Here is an 18,143-nt window from a genome sequence, read left to right as displayed (position 1 = left end):
CTCACTTAAGGGGGTTTGAGGAAGGTTGGGAGGGGAATGGTGTTTGGTGTTAGCTGCCAAGACTGCCAAAGGAGGGGGGTCAAATAGGATAAAATAGGATATTAAAAACACATAAGCCATGCTGTGTTTCTAAACGGTACCAGCGTGATATATATGCTACAGATTAGTAGCTCTGTTAAAGTTTAGATCTGCTCAAAACTTCAATTACATACTCACATTTGCAAACAAAGCTTTTTTTTTCTTTCTAAGGCTACTTAGCACCAACCTAATGAAGGCCACACATACAGATCAGCACCCAGTCCAAGATCTTTGGGGATCAGGATATTCCTGGTAGTATTGATTGCTGACAACACCCTTTGGGGATATGGTGCTGAATTCATCCCAGGCTTGCCAAAAAAGAAAAAAAAAAGAATATCTCTGCCTCAGCAACTCAGATTCTAGGAGAACTGCATTAATGTCTCTTGTCTGCAGGCAAAATTCCTTCATCCTTCTCAAAGCTATAATGCGCACTAGCCAACACAGACGTGAAAATAGGATGATCTTGAAAGCCAGGGCTTTCTCTGGCTGCATCATCCCACCCTTCATCATCAAATTATGATTAGTTATTGAGAATTTATAGAATACTCTAAATTCCCACCCCAGGTCTCGCTCATTCCATCTTATAGAGGGGAAGTCAGTGATAGTACCCTTTTCTTGTCCCTACCTTTCTTATCTCCCCTTTCCTCCATGCTCCTTCATTATTAATAGTAAGACAGTGAAATCATCATTTGGAAGAGGCAACTGGAGAGTAGCAGTATTGTAGATGGGTAAAGGTCAGTATCTTTGTGAGAATGGAAAAGGTACTTTATGCTAGAAAGAGAGAGATAAAGATTTTTCCTTTTTACTCTGCCTTTTATTTCTCTCAAGAAAGTCAGTTCTCCGAGTGTGAATCACAACATAACATTTTCACTTCTTATGTTGTTTGCTTGAATTTTATTTTCTTTCTCAATTTTTTTTCCTTTTTGATCTGATTCTTCTTGTGTAGCAAGATAATTGTATAAATATGTATGCCTATAAAAAATAAATAAAAGAATAAAACAAAAAGAAAGTCAGTTCTCTTTGTTTCATTTTCTCTGGCTTTAAAGTAAAGAAAACTTCATTGATTGTTGGTTCTCATTATCTCTCTCTCTCTCTCTCTCTCTCTCCCTTTCTCTCTCTCTCTCCAAAACAAATGTTTAATTTCTGCATTGCTGTTACTTTCTAATGACTCTCCTTTGTAACAAACAATACCAAAACAAGCCAATACATTGACCACATCTGACAACCATACTTTGTCGCATGCCTAGACTCTGCCACCTGTCTGTTGAGGGAAGGAAATTAGGTTTCATCATTGGTCCTCTGAAGTTGGTGCTCCACTACATTGATGTCTTTCATTGTTGCTTTCTTTAACATTTTATTGATCTTGATCTAATTTGTCCTCTTGCTTTTGCTTACTTTGTTCTGCATCAATTCAAAGAAACTCTCCAAAATTTCTCTTACTTCTCCATCATATTTTTGATGTGATGCAATTTTATTATCCGTATGCTTCATTTTTGGTTTTTGCTATCATCAATAAGGCTATAAGTATTTTTGTATAAACAAGATTTTTTTCTTTTGTTTTTTACCTTCTTGGGGTATATGCCCAGTGGTTGTAGTGCTGGAGCCTAAGGGAATGTATATTTTAATGTCTTTTCCAGTATGATTCCAAATTCTTTCTCAGAACAGTCTATTTGTAATCCCAGTTAACAGTACGCAAGTCTGTCTATTTTCCCATAGTTCTTTCAACAGTTATCATTTTTACTTTTTTATCATCTTCATTAATCTGCTAGGTGAGAGGTGAAGCCTTATAGCTGTTCTAATTTGTATTTCTCATTATTGATTTAGATGATCTTTCTATGGTGGCCAATTGTTTTCATTTCTTTTTGTGAGCACGACTTATACATATTCTTTGACCATTTATTTAAGAGGGAATGGTTTTATTTATTTTGATATTCCACATACAACACATATCCCATAGCAGGTAGCTTTCATGATAACTATCACTTTAGTTTTGACTTTGCCCAATAGCAAGTCATGAGTATTTAACAAAATGATGCATTTCCTAGTGTACTTGTCAGGTTCTATATTGTTAGGTGTTACCTTTAGCCCTAAAGTAAGTGGATTAGCCAGAGAAAAGCTTAATTTCAGCTTCTGTTCCTCCTGTTTTCCCTGTAATCCAAGGCTCTTTTATGGCTCAATTATTGCCCCTTGCTAGAGACAGACTGCCAATCAGTTACATGATATGCCCCCTACTTCCACTTAAAACCATTCCTACCCACAACATTAAGGTTTCAGTGACTGGCAGCTCCATAAGGTTCAAGAAAACAGTGTGAGCCAGGTAACTATCCCCAGTGTCTAGGAAACCACTGACTTGAAACAAATAATGCTCCAGTCCCATCAATGCCCTGGAAGTCTGTCATATTCTAAGAAACAGAAATTGGAGCATCCAGCTTTTCCTCTTCAAAAAGAAATGGCTTTAGCATCCCAGCGTTGATCATTGTGGAATATGAAGAACTCATTTAAAATGACAGGCAAATTGGATAGTTTGGCTCTAGGATTTAGGTAGGGGTTTTGTTTTGTTATTGTTGTTGTTTTTGCTTTATCTACCCTGAAGCCCTGAAAACCAAGACAGAAACAGAAGTACACTTACCCCAGTTAGTTAAAAAAAAAAAAAACACAAGAGAGCACACACACAGAAAAAACATACGGTCCATATGGTAGTTATTGATTCTGGCCATCTGGTAAGTTAGGAGTTGGCTTCTACCATGTTGAATCAGAAGCTGCCCCAAAAAGCCTTTCCTCCCATAAGATGCATATTGGTCAGATGGGGACAGGGATGGATTTCATTACCTGGAGGTGACTTCTCCAGAAGGCAGGGAGGCTGGGCATGGAGGGGTCGCTTGGACATCTGACTGTGAAACAAAGGGGAACGAGAGCATTTAATGTGCTGGTTGGCGGAGGCTGGAAGGGGAAGAGTACTGAGACAGTTCTCCATCCTCACACTCATGGATTTGTGTGGGAGCTGGGGAAATATGTATGCAACTGATAGAAAGGATTGGATAGGGCCTTCCATGAAGTGCTATGTTAATTCTTTAGGATGCCAGACATGTAGATGTGTGTACATCTGTGTGTTGGCAAAGATCTGTATGAATTTGTGCGTGTGTTTGTGTGTGCATCCCTATCCAAATGTTTCTATCTGTATCTGTCTGTGTGTGGCTACATCTCTGTGCCTTTGTATCTGTATCAATGTATCTGTTTCGGTATGTATCTCTGTACTCATGTGTCTATATCTATGTGTTTACTTGTATCTATGTGAATCTATATACTCGATTGTCTCTGTATCTGTGTGTATTTGTGTCTGTGTCTTAGCATTTATATGTATTTCAACATCTCTGTGTGAATCTTTATTTTTGGGTCTATAACAATATGATTGTGTCTTTGTGAGCATTTGTACGTGTCTATCTCTATTTGCATTTATGTTACTAATTTATGTGTCAGTATTTGTATGTGAATATATCTACATGCACATATCTCTAAAAGTATATGTCCACATTTTTGTGTGTTTGCATTTTTGTGTATCTTTGTGTGTGTTTGTTTTATGTATATCTGCTTGCATATAGGAAAGCTAAATTCTATCTCTGCAGATTTGTGTCTATCTGCATTTATGTCACTAATTCTGTGTTTATGTGTCAGTATTTGTATGTGAATATATCTAAATGTACATGTCTCTAAAAGTCTATATCCACATTTTAACATGTTTGTATTTTTGTGTATTTGCATGTGAATTTATTTACATGCATGTGTCTCTAAAAGTGTATGTCTAGGGGCAGTTAGGTGGTGCAGTGGATAGAGCACCAGCCCTGAAGTCAGGAGAACCTGAGTTCAAATGTGACCTCAGACACTTAATACTTCTAGCTGTGTGACCCTGGGCAAGTCATTTAACTATTTCCTCAAGGGGAAAAAAGTGTATGTCTACATGTTTGCATGTTTGTATCTTTGTATGTGTATCACATGTGTATATCTGCTTGCATACAGGAAAGCTAAATTCCAATTCAGGTAAGTGGATAAAGTCTGCTCTCCTCAAAAGGAATCACAATGATTGTTTCTCAGGCTTCTGGATATTTTTCCATTTCAAGTCTGTATTTTTGTTTGTTTATGTTTTCTAAAATGCTTCACTTTTGAGCTAAACCCTTCTTGGCTCAGGGGTGAAATTTCCCTCCCTGAAAGTTTTTAGTGAAAACCATTTATTGTTTTAAAGCTAGAGAAGATATGAAAAATAGGTATTTTTTCATGATAGAAAAGAAACACTTGTGATGTTTGGGGTTTGGGGAAGCAAAGGTCAGTGAAAGCTTCTCAGATTCATAGAATCATAGATCATAGCTGAAAGGGAGCTCAAAAGCTTTCTAGTCCAACCCCATCCTCCGCTCTGAAGAGAAAATTAAGAGACTTGTCCTATGTCACAGTAACTATGTGTAGCTAAGTTAAAAAATAGATTTGAATAGCACATTTTGGTTTCATATTATAGGTCTTTCAAGCCAACAATGATGCAACTGAAGTGGTTTTGAACAAGATTCATACTCCGGTGCTGACTCGGTTTATCAGAATCCGCCCTCAGACCTGGCACACGGGCATTGCTCTGAGGCTTGAGCTCTTTGGCTGCCGAATTACAGGTAAGATCAGCCTACTTTGCCCCCACATCCTCTGTTCTTCTTCCTTTGTTCAGTTCTTTGCCCAAATGACGCTTTGGGAGGCAGGTGACAGAATCAAGCTATCCTGCTGTCCAGTGGATTCTTCCCAGGGGCCTCAGCAAGTCAGTGACCTCACTCACCTTTTCTGTATCTGAAATCCTGTCCAAGTCCCTTGCTACTATGGCCGAGTGGGCAGAGAGATCCCTTTCTTCCTTCTTCTACAGATCCCTCCCCCCCAAAAAAAGGGAGTAAATGGTACTTAGTACTTTGGACTAGATATGGTGGATGCTTCTGCAAGTTGTTTCATCCTAAGGATATCTAAAGCTTGAGGGCGGTGCCTTAATCTGTGTTGATTCAGTAGTGGGTCAGTCAAAATACCAGAACAGTTTTTAAAAGATAAATTTATGGAGTCTTTTTTGGATTTCTATCACCTACATTTTCTGATGGACTCCTCCCCTCATCTTCAGGGAGTGATCCCTTATGAAGAACAAAAATGCAATAAAACAATGCATATTCACAATATCAGACATGATTTGAATTATTTTTGTGCTCATTTTTGTAACTGGGTACCTTCTCAGCCCTATCATTTGGGGCCAATGGTCATTTTAATTCTATAGCATTCAGGCAACAGTTTTTGAAGCAAAGAACAATTAAGGACCAAATTTCCTGTGCTGATGATAAGTGCATAGGATTTCAGAGGAGCGTGAGACCTGTATGGGCTGGTGCAGCCTAAAGTGATGCTCTATTGAGTGTTCATGCGTGATGATGACATTAATAATAAACAACTCACACGTTTAATGCATTAACAAAATTTTCTCCCAATTATGTGAATACTCATATAATTATCCTTCTTTTACAGATGGGGAAACTGAGGCTTAAAGAGATATTTTTTTTAATGACTTTTCCCAAGTCAGATAGCCCAGTAAATGGAGGAGCTGAGATTTGAACCCAGATTTCCTCAGATTAGATCCAGTGCTCGCTTGGGCATAAACCCAGTGGTTCATGCCTTTGCTTGCTTATTGAGCTGGTCTAGGAAAACATATTTCACAGCATTGATTTAGAGCTGGAAGCAGCTTTAGAAGCTAACATCTAGTCATTTTAGAGTTGAAGAAATTAAGGCTAAGTGATTTACCCTTACTCACAGAGTTAGTATCAGAGGGTGGGATTCGAACTCTGCTCAGCACTTCATCTGCTCAGTTGCCCTATCTTGAACCCTGATACATACACACTACGGGATGGTACTCTGCCTGTGAGATATCAACTCAAGCAAATGGCACTTTGTACATTTCTCAATCCCCGCTCTCTCTGCAGATGCTCCCTGCTCCAATATGCTGGGAATGCTTTCTGGCCTGATCGCAGACTCTCAGATCACAGCCTCCTCCACTCGCGAATACCTCTGGAGTCCAAGCGTGGCCCGTCTGGTGAGCAGCCGCTCAGGCTGGTTCCCCCGCATCCCACAGGCTCAGCCTGGGGAAGAATGGCTGCAGGTGGATCTGGGAGTGCCCAAGACAGTGAAAGGGGTCATCATCCAGGGAGCTCGAGGTGGGGATTCCATCACTGCCGTGGAGGCCCGAGCTTTTGTGCGAAAGTTCAAGGTGTCGTACAGTTTGAATGGAAAGGACTGGGAGTACATAGAGGATCCAAGAACCCTACAACCTAAGGTAAAAAAAAAATTTCTCAAATTCTAACCAAAGAGGGAGGAGTACTTTAGGAGTGGGTCACTTCTCCAGATCAGAGTGTCAAGTGTGCAAAATTTCCCAGTGGTGGTAGTAGGGGACCAGATTAATTGGGAAACAATTAACAAAATAAATAAAAATATAGTAGAACACAAATAATGTTGATATGTGGTTTTCTAAGTTAATGATACCCAGGGATCATTATGAAGAGTTAGTGGCCTCTTAATTCTATTTGAGTTTGACATCCCTGATCTAGTTATTTATCTAATTCCTACATTGAAGGAAACTGAGACAGATGGAAATAAAGTGACTTGTTCAGAGTAACACAGTTAATATGTATCTGAGGCTGGATTTGAACTCAGGTTATTCTAATTCCCAGTCAGGCTGTGCCATCTAGGCCACATAGAAGCAAACGCAAGAGAGAGGAGGTTTTGAAGTACAGGATAGGGATGGAGCATTGGAAACAACTCTTTTTCTCTGTTAAGTATGTCATTGATGGTATTGTTCTGTCAAATCTAACTCTTTGTGGTACCATTTGGGATTTCCTATGTAAAGATACTGGAGTGGTTTGCTATTTCCTTCTCCAGATCATTTTACAGATAAGGAAACTGAGACAAATAGGGTTAAGTGATTTGCCCAGGATCACACAACTAGGAGTTTCTGAAGGTCTTCCTGTCTCCAGACCTGGCTCGCTATTTATTGTGCCACCTAGTCATCCCTGTTGATGAGTATACCTCTTTCCATTTCTCTGGTGATCTTGATTGGTTCTATCTCTATCATTCCCACATCAAAGTGGATGGTCAAATAATCTTCCAAAGACAAATTTTATCTGGGCTGGAAGTCAAGGTCACTAATCTCTTGCCTCTTTGCCTCTGAGAAATGAAGGTTGGCTTTATTCTCAAGGAAGAAAGGAAAGTCCCTGGTGATGAGCTAGTAAATTGGGTCTCTTTTGTGGGAGAGAAAGAACATTTATCTGCTTTTTCCCTTTGGGCTGGCTGATTTTTCAGTTGCTTTTTAAACCCTTTTGAAAATTAAGGGGCCCAAGAAAGACAGGAGAGAACAGGTCTGTATTCAACTTCCTCTGCTTTGAGAATGTTTCCATTCCAAAAACTGAGGCCAGGGGTGGGGTGGAGGTTTGGGAACACTGATGTAAATTCCAAACTCATAACTCCCGGATCTTGGCAGAATTTATGGGTCGGTAACCCGAACCACGGCAAACTGTCCACCACAAGCTTCAGGCATTGCTACAGAGGACTGACCACAGCTTCTCCTGGGCCCCTCTGGAAACATGGGAATTGAGATGATTTTAGCTATGGTTAGATTCTTCCTTGTGAACAGAGAAAGTGGCCAACTTCCTCCATCTGGGAGTAAGTTCCCAAGACCCACAGGGGCGATCTGTTCTTGAAAATAAAATAATAATAAAGGAGATGTAAACCGATTCCAGGTGCCTGAATATGCCAGCAAAGCACATGGATTGATATCTCTGATTAACACCCACACCCACCTATCACCTTCCCTTTTCCTCTTTCCCATCCTGTCTCCCCAACAGCGACCCCCCAAAATGGGAGAACTCCCTTTTGTCTAGGATGTCAGAGTAATTCTAAGGATATGCTCTCAAAGCTTGGGCAAGATTTTCATGGGAGGCTAGGGAGTACAGCAGAAAGAAAAAAAAAAGTTGAATTAGATATCTGAGAACCTGAGTTCAAATCCCCACTCTGCTTCTTACTACTTGAATGAGTAGGAATTTACAGATCAATTATTTTCTTCTATAAAGGATCTAGGCTGAGCAGGTTGGACCAGATGCCTACTGAGATTCCTTCTAACTCTGTGCCAGTAGTTCTATGATCTCTTGCACAAAGGAATAGGCAGTTTGGCTAATGAACATTTGAGGAGAAAGTCCATTTTCAAAACATAAAGAACTCTCAAGCAGTCAGACTGTGTCAAACTCACTTTTATTTCCTCCAGCAAACTTCAAGATTTATTCAGATTCTGATGTGTATATTGAATATGACTTAATTTCCTTGAACCCTGAGACTTTGAGAGGATGGATAGAATGCCCTAAGTCTACACAGATGTCAAAGATGTGTAAGCCCATGGCATCCCCACACCTCAGGTATACTCCAGAATATACCTCGGGTTAAGTGACTGGAATATGAGGAACTGGATTCAAGTTTTCCTTTTGATACTTACTACCCATGTGACCTTGGGCAAGTGATACCTTCCTTGGGCCTTCTGTAAAATGAGATCACATTTAGAGGAAAACCTTCTGGCTCAAGACTTTATGAGTTTGAGTCACTTAAATTTCCTGGACTTCAATTTATTCATCTGTACAATGAGTTTGTCTAAGTTATCTTCGATGTATTGTCCCATTATAATTATAGTCCTTTGATTACAAGACCCAGTGAAGAGGGCTGATGGTTGGCCTCCATAGAATGTCAATTGCTGAATATCATTCCATACCTGTACCAGATCAGGTATGGGAGCAGAGAATATAAAGCACGTGGGGGAGGAATCAAATTGTCTTTGTTCCCTTTGCAGCTCTTTGAAGGGAACGTGCATTACGACACTCCAGATATCCGAAGGTTTGACCCCGTTCCTGCCCAGTACATTCGGGTATATCCAGAAAGGTGGTCGCCAGCTGGGATCGGGATGCGCCTGGAGATTCTGGGCTGTGACTGGACAGGTAAGGTTCCTTGTATCTTTTTAATTATCATGAACCAGGTTTGCTAAGATTCAGTCTTCCCTGAGATTGCGCTGAGAGAGTAAGATTCATTCACATACCTGGGCTGGAGAGAAATTAAGGAGATTCATACCCGGATTAGAATCCTATCCAACTTAAAGCCCAAAGTCCATCTGTAGACTTTAGCCAATTTTTAAGACTAAATTTTTATTGCTATCCTTTGTTCTTAGATCAATTTCATTTCCCAGGATTTTTTCTTTGTCTCTGCCTCCCAAGGGGCCATCCCTTAGACCAAAGAATAAACAAGAAAAGAAATTAATAATAGTTCAGCAAAAGAACTAATTTATCAACCCCATCTGATGTAACATGGAGCACTTTGCACCTCTGCAGAGAATGGAGGTGCCATCGGGCCATTTTGTGGGGCTCGTGTTTCAGACAGTGAGTCACAGGTTCAGCAAGATTTTTCTCAGAGTCTTGAAAACAAATAACAACAACCCAGCACCCATCCCAATTCAATTATATCCTGACTCTTCAGGCTAAAGGGCTGTTCCTGTTGATTTAGAAAAGGAGAGGGAGTGGGCAAGAAACCACCTCATAATAATAAAGTAATCTGTTTAAGTCTGAATCTGGCCTCCAGATGTCAGTGGTAAAGAGACTTCATTTTCATTTAGAAGCCACATCTGTAAAAGGTATTCGCTGGTTGAGGGTTCCTGTTGTGGGGAGCTTAAAGGGAACATGGTTCACCCCAAGCTTGTGGCTGGGACTTTGTTCATCTCCTCATCTCTGTGGTAGCACCAGACATAGTAGAGCTCTTTAATTCACACTAATGAGGAGGAGGAGGCCTGCTGAGAGCTACTAGTGGAGTTGTCAGAGGGAGCAAGTGTATCCATCCCTTCCTTTTCTCTGGCTCTGGCCCCACCCTTTTCCCCCAAGGCTGGCACTAGATCTTAAGCTCTCTTTTTCCCCCTGTCTGCCAAAAGGGGCTCAGTCTAGCTAGAGCAAGGGGAAGGTTTAAGTTACAACTTTCTGAGGCTAAGTAGATTCCAGGTACTATCAGGACACAGCGTATGGTCGGGCTTAGATGTTCCCATTACCTACTCTCAGCTGGGTATCGCAGTGCCTCAGTTTTCCTGGCCTGTGTCTTACCTGTCTCCTTCTAATAAGGATGTTGGGAAGGCTGAATGAAATCTTTCAGCAATGAGGGGTAAAAGTACTATATAAAATACTAGGCTGCTTCTGTAAGAAAAACCCCAAAGGAGAATACCCACAGAATGGTCTAGGATAGGTATCAGGCTTCTTGTTATCATCCCTCATCCTCAAATTAAAAGAAAATCCTACAAAGTCATTTCTCTTGGGAATATATATCCCTACATGTCACAGAAGATGGAGATGAATCTACCTCATGGCCCTACCTTCAAGTCCTCTGGTACTAGTTTTCATGTGTGCAAAATAGAATCTCTCCCATTGACATATGACGACTTCATTTATGGAGCCAGGCAGGAAGATGCTCGTATATCTTGGAATTGGAACCCTGTTTACAACCAGCTGCCCAGTGGCAAGTGGTCTCCGTCCCTCCCCCTCCTCCTCCTTCCTCCACCCCTCAATTACACTGGTGACTGGTCAGCGACAAGCTTCTGATTTCAAAGCCCTGCCGACCTCCTTCCTCAGAAGATCACAGCTGGAAAAGTCTTACCCTGTGACCACTCTTCTGACTTTGAAGTTACACACATCTGGTTTCAATTGTTCAACAACTTCACCGTTTTGATGGGCAGTGGCTTCCTTGTCCCCAGATGGGACAGACATCAGACATGGTTGGGACAGTGGAGAAGAGAACCTGACATATCCTCTCTTTCCTTTTCACAACCACAAATTGTGTTCCCACCCTCCCTTTTGTTTTTCTCCATCATCTGTGCCAATCATCTCTACACATTTGGCTCTCTTGACCACTTTAAGGAATGATTTCCCTGACCCATGTGGTCTGTTCCCTCTTCTGAGTTCCTTCCCAGCTATCACTCTGCCCTAAATCACAGTGTTCATAGATAATCTTTTCATCCCACCCTGTAAATGATAACCAATCAGATAATGTCTTGGGATCAGCTAGGGACAGGTTATTGGACACATCACTTTCACCTGTTTTTTTTTGTTTTAATGAAACTATTTATCATCCTTTTGCTTCAAGACTCAGTCTGAAGTCGGTAACAAATTTGAGCTTACAAATGAGAAAGCTCTGAGGTTATTTGGTGTTTGCTGTGAGCAAGAGGCAAATGCTGAAAAGGAGAACAGAAAGGTTTATGTGCCCGGAATTAACAACTAAAAGAAGGGGAAGTCAGGCATGAGAAACCATTCCAAGTATTTAGTGATTTCTTTCAGCTCCTAGCATTTATTAAATCATATCCTGAAGGATGTTTGACAAAGGATCAGAACATAAGCAGCTAAGTGGATAAAGAGCTAGCTGGGTTTATAATCAGGAAGCCATCAGTTCAAATCCTGTCTCAGAAACTAGACAAGTCATTTGCTTTGGTCAACCTCAGTTTCTTCATCTATCAAACAGGGAAAATATGGGGGAAGGAGGTGGGAGAAAGACAGAGACAGAGAGACAGAGACAGAGAGAGAGAGAGAGAGAGAGACAGAGAGAGACAGAGAGAGATACAGAGAAATGGAGAAAGATACAGAGACAGAGAAAGATACAGAAAGAGACAATCAGACACATAGAGAGATGGAGAAAGATTCAGAGATACAGACGAGACACAGAGAGACCAAGAAAGAACATTTTAAGGTTTGCAAAGTGCTCAACTCTAAGAAGTAGGTGCTATTTTAATCTTCATTTTACAGATGATGAGGGTCACATAGCATTTAAGTATCTGGGGGGATTGAATTCAGGTTTATCCTGATTCCAAGTCAAGTGCTCTAACCATTATACCATCTACCTTACTTATCTCACGGTATTGCTTTGAGAATTAAATGAGATGTTAATGTATTTGTAAACCTAAATGTGTAGCATGAATGCTAGTTATTATTGATCCTAAAAAACAGAGCAAAGGAATCTTCCTAGAAATGGGAGCAGTGCCGTACACTGGACCAACTTCTATGTGAAGATACCACATTATAACCATTTGTTGCAAGAGCCCCCCCCCAACTATCAATCAATTAATGATAATTTATTCAGCAAGTACTCCTTGCCTGGCACTGTATTAAGTGCTTGGGATAAAAAGAGAGAAATAATTCATTCCCTGTACTCAAGGAACTTACTTTCTAAATAATAACATAGCCCTCAAATATTTTTGGCTTCCAAGGAGGTGCCCAAAAAGCAGACACTCTGTTCCCTTAAACTAAAGTTTAGTCCATACAGCTGTGGCAAATAAGCAAACAGTGCCTGGTTAAGTCAGGGCAGGTACGGGTTGTCTGGATTTATTTATGACTTTGACATTTATGGTCCAGATGAACTTATGGAGATGGGTTCAATTGGTAAAATGTATGTATGCATGTGTTTATATGTGCACCCACATATATGTTTAGATATATAGTCATTTTTGTTCCATCATAACAATCATTTCCATATTTCATGATGCTATTTGGGATTTTCTTTGCAAAGATATTGGAGTATTTTACCATTTCTTTCTCCAGTTCATGTTGTAAAAAAACCAAAGTAAACAGCCCAGTCACAGTAAGTGTCTGAGGTCAAATTTGAATTGACAAGTGATTCTTTCTGTGTTTAGACCCAATATTCTATTCACTTGCCTGCATGCACACACACATAATATATATGCATATATATGTATACATACATACATATATACACAATTGCGCACACACACAGAGTCTCCTTTGTCTAGCTCAGGAAATCATCATTATCTAGTACAGAGAAGATAAATAAGGGGAAGAGATCTATAACACCATCATACTGATGTCTAAGTATGAACTCCTCATCTTTCCTCTATAATATGCCCCATGGGCCAGAAGGAAACACAAATATACCAGAAAACTTTAAAAGTTACATGTCAAAATTACATATGCTTAAAAAGAAAAGCAAGTTTTACATAAAAGAAATTCTTAGTTTCATGTAGAATCCACTTTTTGTATTCTAGTTTGCACATAGAAAAGCTCATTTTTATTTGGTGTTGGCTAAATAAAAGAATTTTTTAAAAAATTCTTTAAAAAACAAACTGCTCATCTTCTTTTCAAAGCACTACCATTCTCCTAGTCACTTAGATGTCTTTTTCTTCCATCTCCTTCAGCTTCAGACCCAACCATTGTGGCCACTTATTGATCAGATCTTATTGATTCTTCAACCACAATAACTCATTTCCATTCCCATGATCACCTATCTATTTCAGGTTCTTGTTACTTTTCCTTAGAGCTATAACTAGCATAAGATATTGTGCTCCAGGTGTTAACATCTAAGGGATCTGGTTGTTATACACTGTGACCCAGCCCTTCACTATAGCACCTTCCTCAATAAGAGTTGGGGAGGTAGACAGTCTGGTCTTGCAGAAGGAAAGGGAATGAGGTTTTAGCCTATGAGATTTTGGATAGAAAAGGAAGAAGATGGATTGTGTCTCTCCTAACATTTTATGGTCAGATTATTTCTCATAGAACTTCCTGCTTTGTCTCTTTTCTTTCATATCTCCAACCTCTTGAAGGAACATAGTCTGGATTTTCTTAGGAATGGTTCTTCTACTCTCCATACAAATCAATTTGTCCCAGATGCTAGTATTCTTAATTATGGCTCTTCCCTTTACTTGGATTATATACACCAGCCTCCTGAGTAGTCTCTTTTCCCCTTTCTTTTCATTCTTCAGTCCCATCAATCTATCCTACCCACTGTTATCATCTTGAACATTCCTTTATAGCACTGATATCACTCCTATGCTCAAAAAACATTCTGGACTCCATGTTACCTACCAAAAACTCTTTTATGTGTTTCCTTCTAGTATCTAACTTCACTCTATCTTTCCAGTATTATCTCACACTACTTCCAAATACATACTCTGAAGCCAGCCAAAGTTGAACTTTCCCACCATCATACCTTTATTCACATTGTCCTTTATTTTTGGGATGTGCCCTTACCTGATGGCTCTGCCTATTAAAATCCTACTTAACCTTCAAGGACTAGATCATATGTCATCTCTTCCATGAAGCCTTCTGGGATGTCCCTGTGAAAAGTGATATTTCCCTTCTATGAATTCCGTTTTCAGTTTTAGATCTTTTGTATGCACATTCCATTTTGTATTAGGGTTATTTGCACACATGGCATGTATCTTCTATTAGATTATAAACATTTTGGATGCAGCAATTTTGTCCTATTTGGCTTTGACTATCCCTATTGACTTTCCAGTACAATACCTTGCACAACAACAAGCACCAAATAAATGTTTTTTTTTAAATAAAAACTAATAAGATGAATTTTTAGTATAATTGAAGCTTAATGTATTAAACAACAAACTTTTTATTAAACTGTTTAAATAGAAATCTTCTAAACTGTATGCATTTTACATGCTTTCCTGCCTTTTTAGACAGATTTCATGATTCAGGGTCATTATTGTAAACATTTATTTTATTGTTTAGCCCTGGGTGATTGACCTTTCCACAGAGCAAAATGAATTAAAAAAAACATGAATGGATGAAAAAGCAGTTAATAAGAACTTAATAATGACAGGAATTGTTTTAAGGCTTTTGTAATAACTATTTTCACAGGTCAAAAGTCCTTTGCTTTTCAGAATTCTAATTTGAGTTCTGCATTATAGTGGGGGTTGTCAGAAGTCTGATTTCTAGATAAATAGTGGGTAGGGGGAGGATTATTATATATGCCCACAAGAAGCTTTTTATTCAGAGGATGAAACAATTTATATGCTTCATACCCTCCAAACATTTATTGAGCACTTAATATGTGTAATGTACTGAGAGCAGTACAGAGTTAAGCTTTAACCCCTGCCTTTATGGAATTTACAATCTAACTCATATTATTATATATTGCTCCCCTTCATGTGCTTTGCTCAGCCAATGAAATGACATTGTTAATATTCTTCATGAGCAACATTCCACCTCTCCTCTCCCTGCCTTTGTACAGACTGCCTCCCTTGCCTGATACTCCCTCTCTTAGAAACCTTAATTCTCTTCAGAGCTGAGCCTGCATTACTCTTCCAGTTACTAATGCTTTCTCCCCACAAGTATCTTTTTGTACTTACCTAGATATTTGAATATGTACGTGCTCTCCCCAATAAGATATAGGTTCCTTCAAGGAAGGAACTTTTGCTTTTGTCTTTGCATCACTGATGCCTAGGATAGTGTCATGGGGGTCCTCAAACTTTTTAGATAGGGGGCCAATTCACTGTCCCTCAGACTGTTGGAGGGCCTGACTATAGTAAAAACAAAAACTTTGTTTTGTGGGCCTTTAAATAAAGAAACTTCATAGCCCTGGGTGAGGGAGATAAAACGTCCTTAGCTGCCACATCTGGCCTGCAGGCCGTAGTTTGAGGACCTCTGGCACATTAGAGGCACTCAATATATACTTGTCAATTGATTGATTTCATAAATAAAACAAACTTTAGAAATAACTCAAATTCTGTACCTATTCCTGCCAGGAAGACATTTCACTTTTTCTTTAACTTTCTGCATCAGCAGGATAACTAAGTAATTCATTTCTCTTGTATTTTCTTTCCACAGATACGAGACCCACCGTAGAAACCCTAAGACCAACTTTGAAGAATGAAGAGACAACCACCCAGTATCCTACAGATGAGGAAACCACGGATTGTGGTGAAAACTGCAGTGCTGAAGATGGTAAGTGTCCAAAGTCAGGCCAGATACCTGGTGACTCCTATCCTGAGGGAAGTCAAAATTTGCAGAGTTCCTACCTACTTGCCTCATCAATTAATTGTTTTCATGGTTCAATTTTGCAAACAATCATGACATATTTTTTCCAACAAATCTACTCAGCAACTAGAAGAACCAAACTCATTTTAGAGATAGAGAAGGGGAATAGGAGTGATAATTAAACTATTGGTTAAATTAACTAGGTGCTTGTCTAATGTCTACTTTACTTTATATCATAGACTTTGCTTGAAGAAAGCACAGTGACATTGATTCTAGTAAAAATTGGTGTGATCCTCCTAAGAATTTCATGTGTGGTTATATTTCAAAAACAGCTTAAAGCAAGTCAGAAAAAGAGAGGTAGAAATTTGGAAAAGTACCCCCAAGCATTATTTTTTTTCCCCAAAAGTAAAGGATCATCTATTTTTGGATCTGACAGTTCACATGGAGAATTTATGTTCCATTTTGGGGTCTTCTGAGTATGTCTCAGTTAAAGACAGTAATTGGCAGAGCCTGAAAATGAGACACATTTTAAATCATACGCATAAGGTCACTAAGCTCGAGGACATTCCTAATAAACCACAAATTTTGGAACATCTGGCATTTTTGGCTAGATTTTAAAGCTTTGACAGCCTCAATTTACAGTAAATTACTGATCATTACTAAATGTTCATTAAATGAAATGAAGGAAGATTGGAGCAGGGACTTGGGAAGTGATGGAGATATAAAGATGGTTTTTATAAGCTTAGTAGGAGGATTATGAAATCTCCCAATTCTGCTAGCTCAGCCTTTGGACAGTAAGAGATACTACTTTGATCAACTGGACCTTTTTTTTCTTTTTTTAAAGAAAAGGATCAAAAAAATGGGAAGAAAGCCAATAATAAATGCTGAAGTTATGTGATTGAAAATGATAATTTAATGCACATGCTTTAGGGAATGCACTTTTATTTATGGTTTTTTTTTTTGAGGGGGGAGGGAGGAAAGCCATTGGTCAGAATAATTTCATTACAGAGTTTTGGCATATTAATGAATTTAAGTTTTTGTGTGTGCTTTGTTGAGAAGAAAGGGAGAGTTAGGAATCTTCCAAGATATGGTTAGGATAGCTTGAGAGTCCAAAGTGAAAAGCATAATGAATTGATATACAATATTGGATTAGTAGAGTGAGCTTGTTTCGAGAGGTATTTTCTATCTAAATGACAATCAGAAGGACATTTCAAGAGTGCTGCAGCTGAATTTCTATGATTAATATAATTGACATTATATTATATTATTAACATTACATACTATGATTAATATAATTGTTTTTTAGTATTTCTCCCCTCTTTCTCTCTCTCTCTCTGTCTCTGTATGTGTGTGTGTGTGTGTGTGTGTGTGTGTGTATCTCTGTGTCTCTGTCTCATTGTCTCTCTCCCTTCCTCCCTCTTTCTGTCTCTTTTGCAAAAGATGTGGGCTTTTGTTCTTGATATACTGTGTATACACATAGAAATAGGAGGCAAATTATGGTATATTGAATTACTCTCTATTTTGAAAGCGAAAAAAGTTCAAAAATTGAAAGGGGGTTGTGGGTGGGGTGGGGCAATGCAGAGCACTGGCTGTCTCTTCCAAACCACAGGTTGCTGCTCCCTTAATGATTGCCATGTGTTACTTCCCAACTAATGCTAATTTTGGCCAGAGGGAGAGCCAGCCTTAAGTATCCTATTTTGAGAGGGAAAAGTTGCAAATAAGTTGTGATCACCATCTACCTTCTGTCTCTGGGATCAGGAGTGACCTTTCCCCTCTGACATGATCCCAAGCATCTTTACCCTAGCCTACTCTACCGTGGCAAAGCAATTAGTTTCAATAAGCTACTCATTTTAGAACTCCCTATAAGTCACTTTGTGACCTCCTTAAGAGCTTTGCCTCTCTGACTTTTTAACTTCCCTTCCCCAACACCTCATTTCCTCCACACTGTTAACCCTCACCAGCTTTTGCTCTATCTTTGGAAGTTGAGTAGCCCAGATAGGGCTGTAACTTCAAGTTTTTCTCTCTCCTCTGTCCTTTCCCTCTCTCTTTCCCTCTCCCTCTCCCTCTTCCTCTCCCTCTTCCTTTCTCCCCGTCTCTGTCTCTCTCTCTCTCCTGTGATGTAATACCTACCTATGTATAAACTAGAATCCTGGAGTTAGGGAAGAGTTTAAGAAGCCAGTTTGTCCATTTTCCTGCTTTAAGGCAGTCCAATGACTAAAAAATCATGGG

The 18,143-nt window shown here is 39.4% G+C and overlaps 1 protein-coding gene across 4 annotated transcripts in view; it reads left to right on the top strand.

The window, feature by feature from the left end:
- The window catches only part of NRP2 (neuropilin 2), a 147,954-nt gene that overhangs the window by 70,882 nt on the left and 58,929 nt on the right, over positions 1 to 18,143 (top strand). For all 4 annotated transcript variants that reach the window (XM_012546409.3, XM_023500681.2, XM_023500682.2 and 1 more), the window contains exons 8-11: positions 4,583 to 4,727; positions 6,057 to 6,406; positions 8,960 to 9,104; positions 15,765 to 15,881. In XM_012546409.3, coding sequence (XP_012401863.1) covers positions 4,583 to 4,727; positions 6,057 to 6,406; positions 8,960 to 9,104; positions 15,765 to 15,881 — 757 coding nt within the window. The remainder of the gene's footprint in view (positions 1 to 4,582; positions 4,728 to 6,056; positions 6,407 to 8,959; positions 9,105 to 15,764; positions 15,882 to 18,143) is intronic.

Source organism: Sarcophilus harrisii, chromosome 3 (assembly GCF_902635505.1).
Source record: "Sarcophilus harrisii chromosome 3, mSarHar1.11, whole genome shotgun sequence".
Classification (NCBI taxonomy): domain Eukaryota; kingdom Metazoa; phylum Chordata; class Mammalia; order Dasyuromorphia; family Dasyuridae; genus Sarcophilus; species Sarcophilus harrisii.
This window is presented reverse-complemented; position numbering and strand designations above follow the sequence as displayed.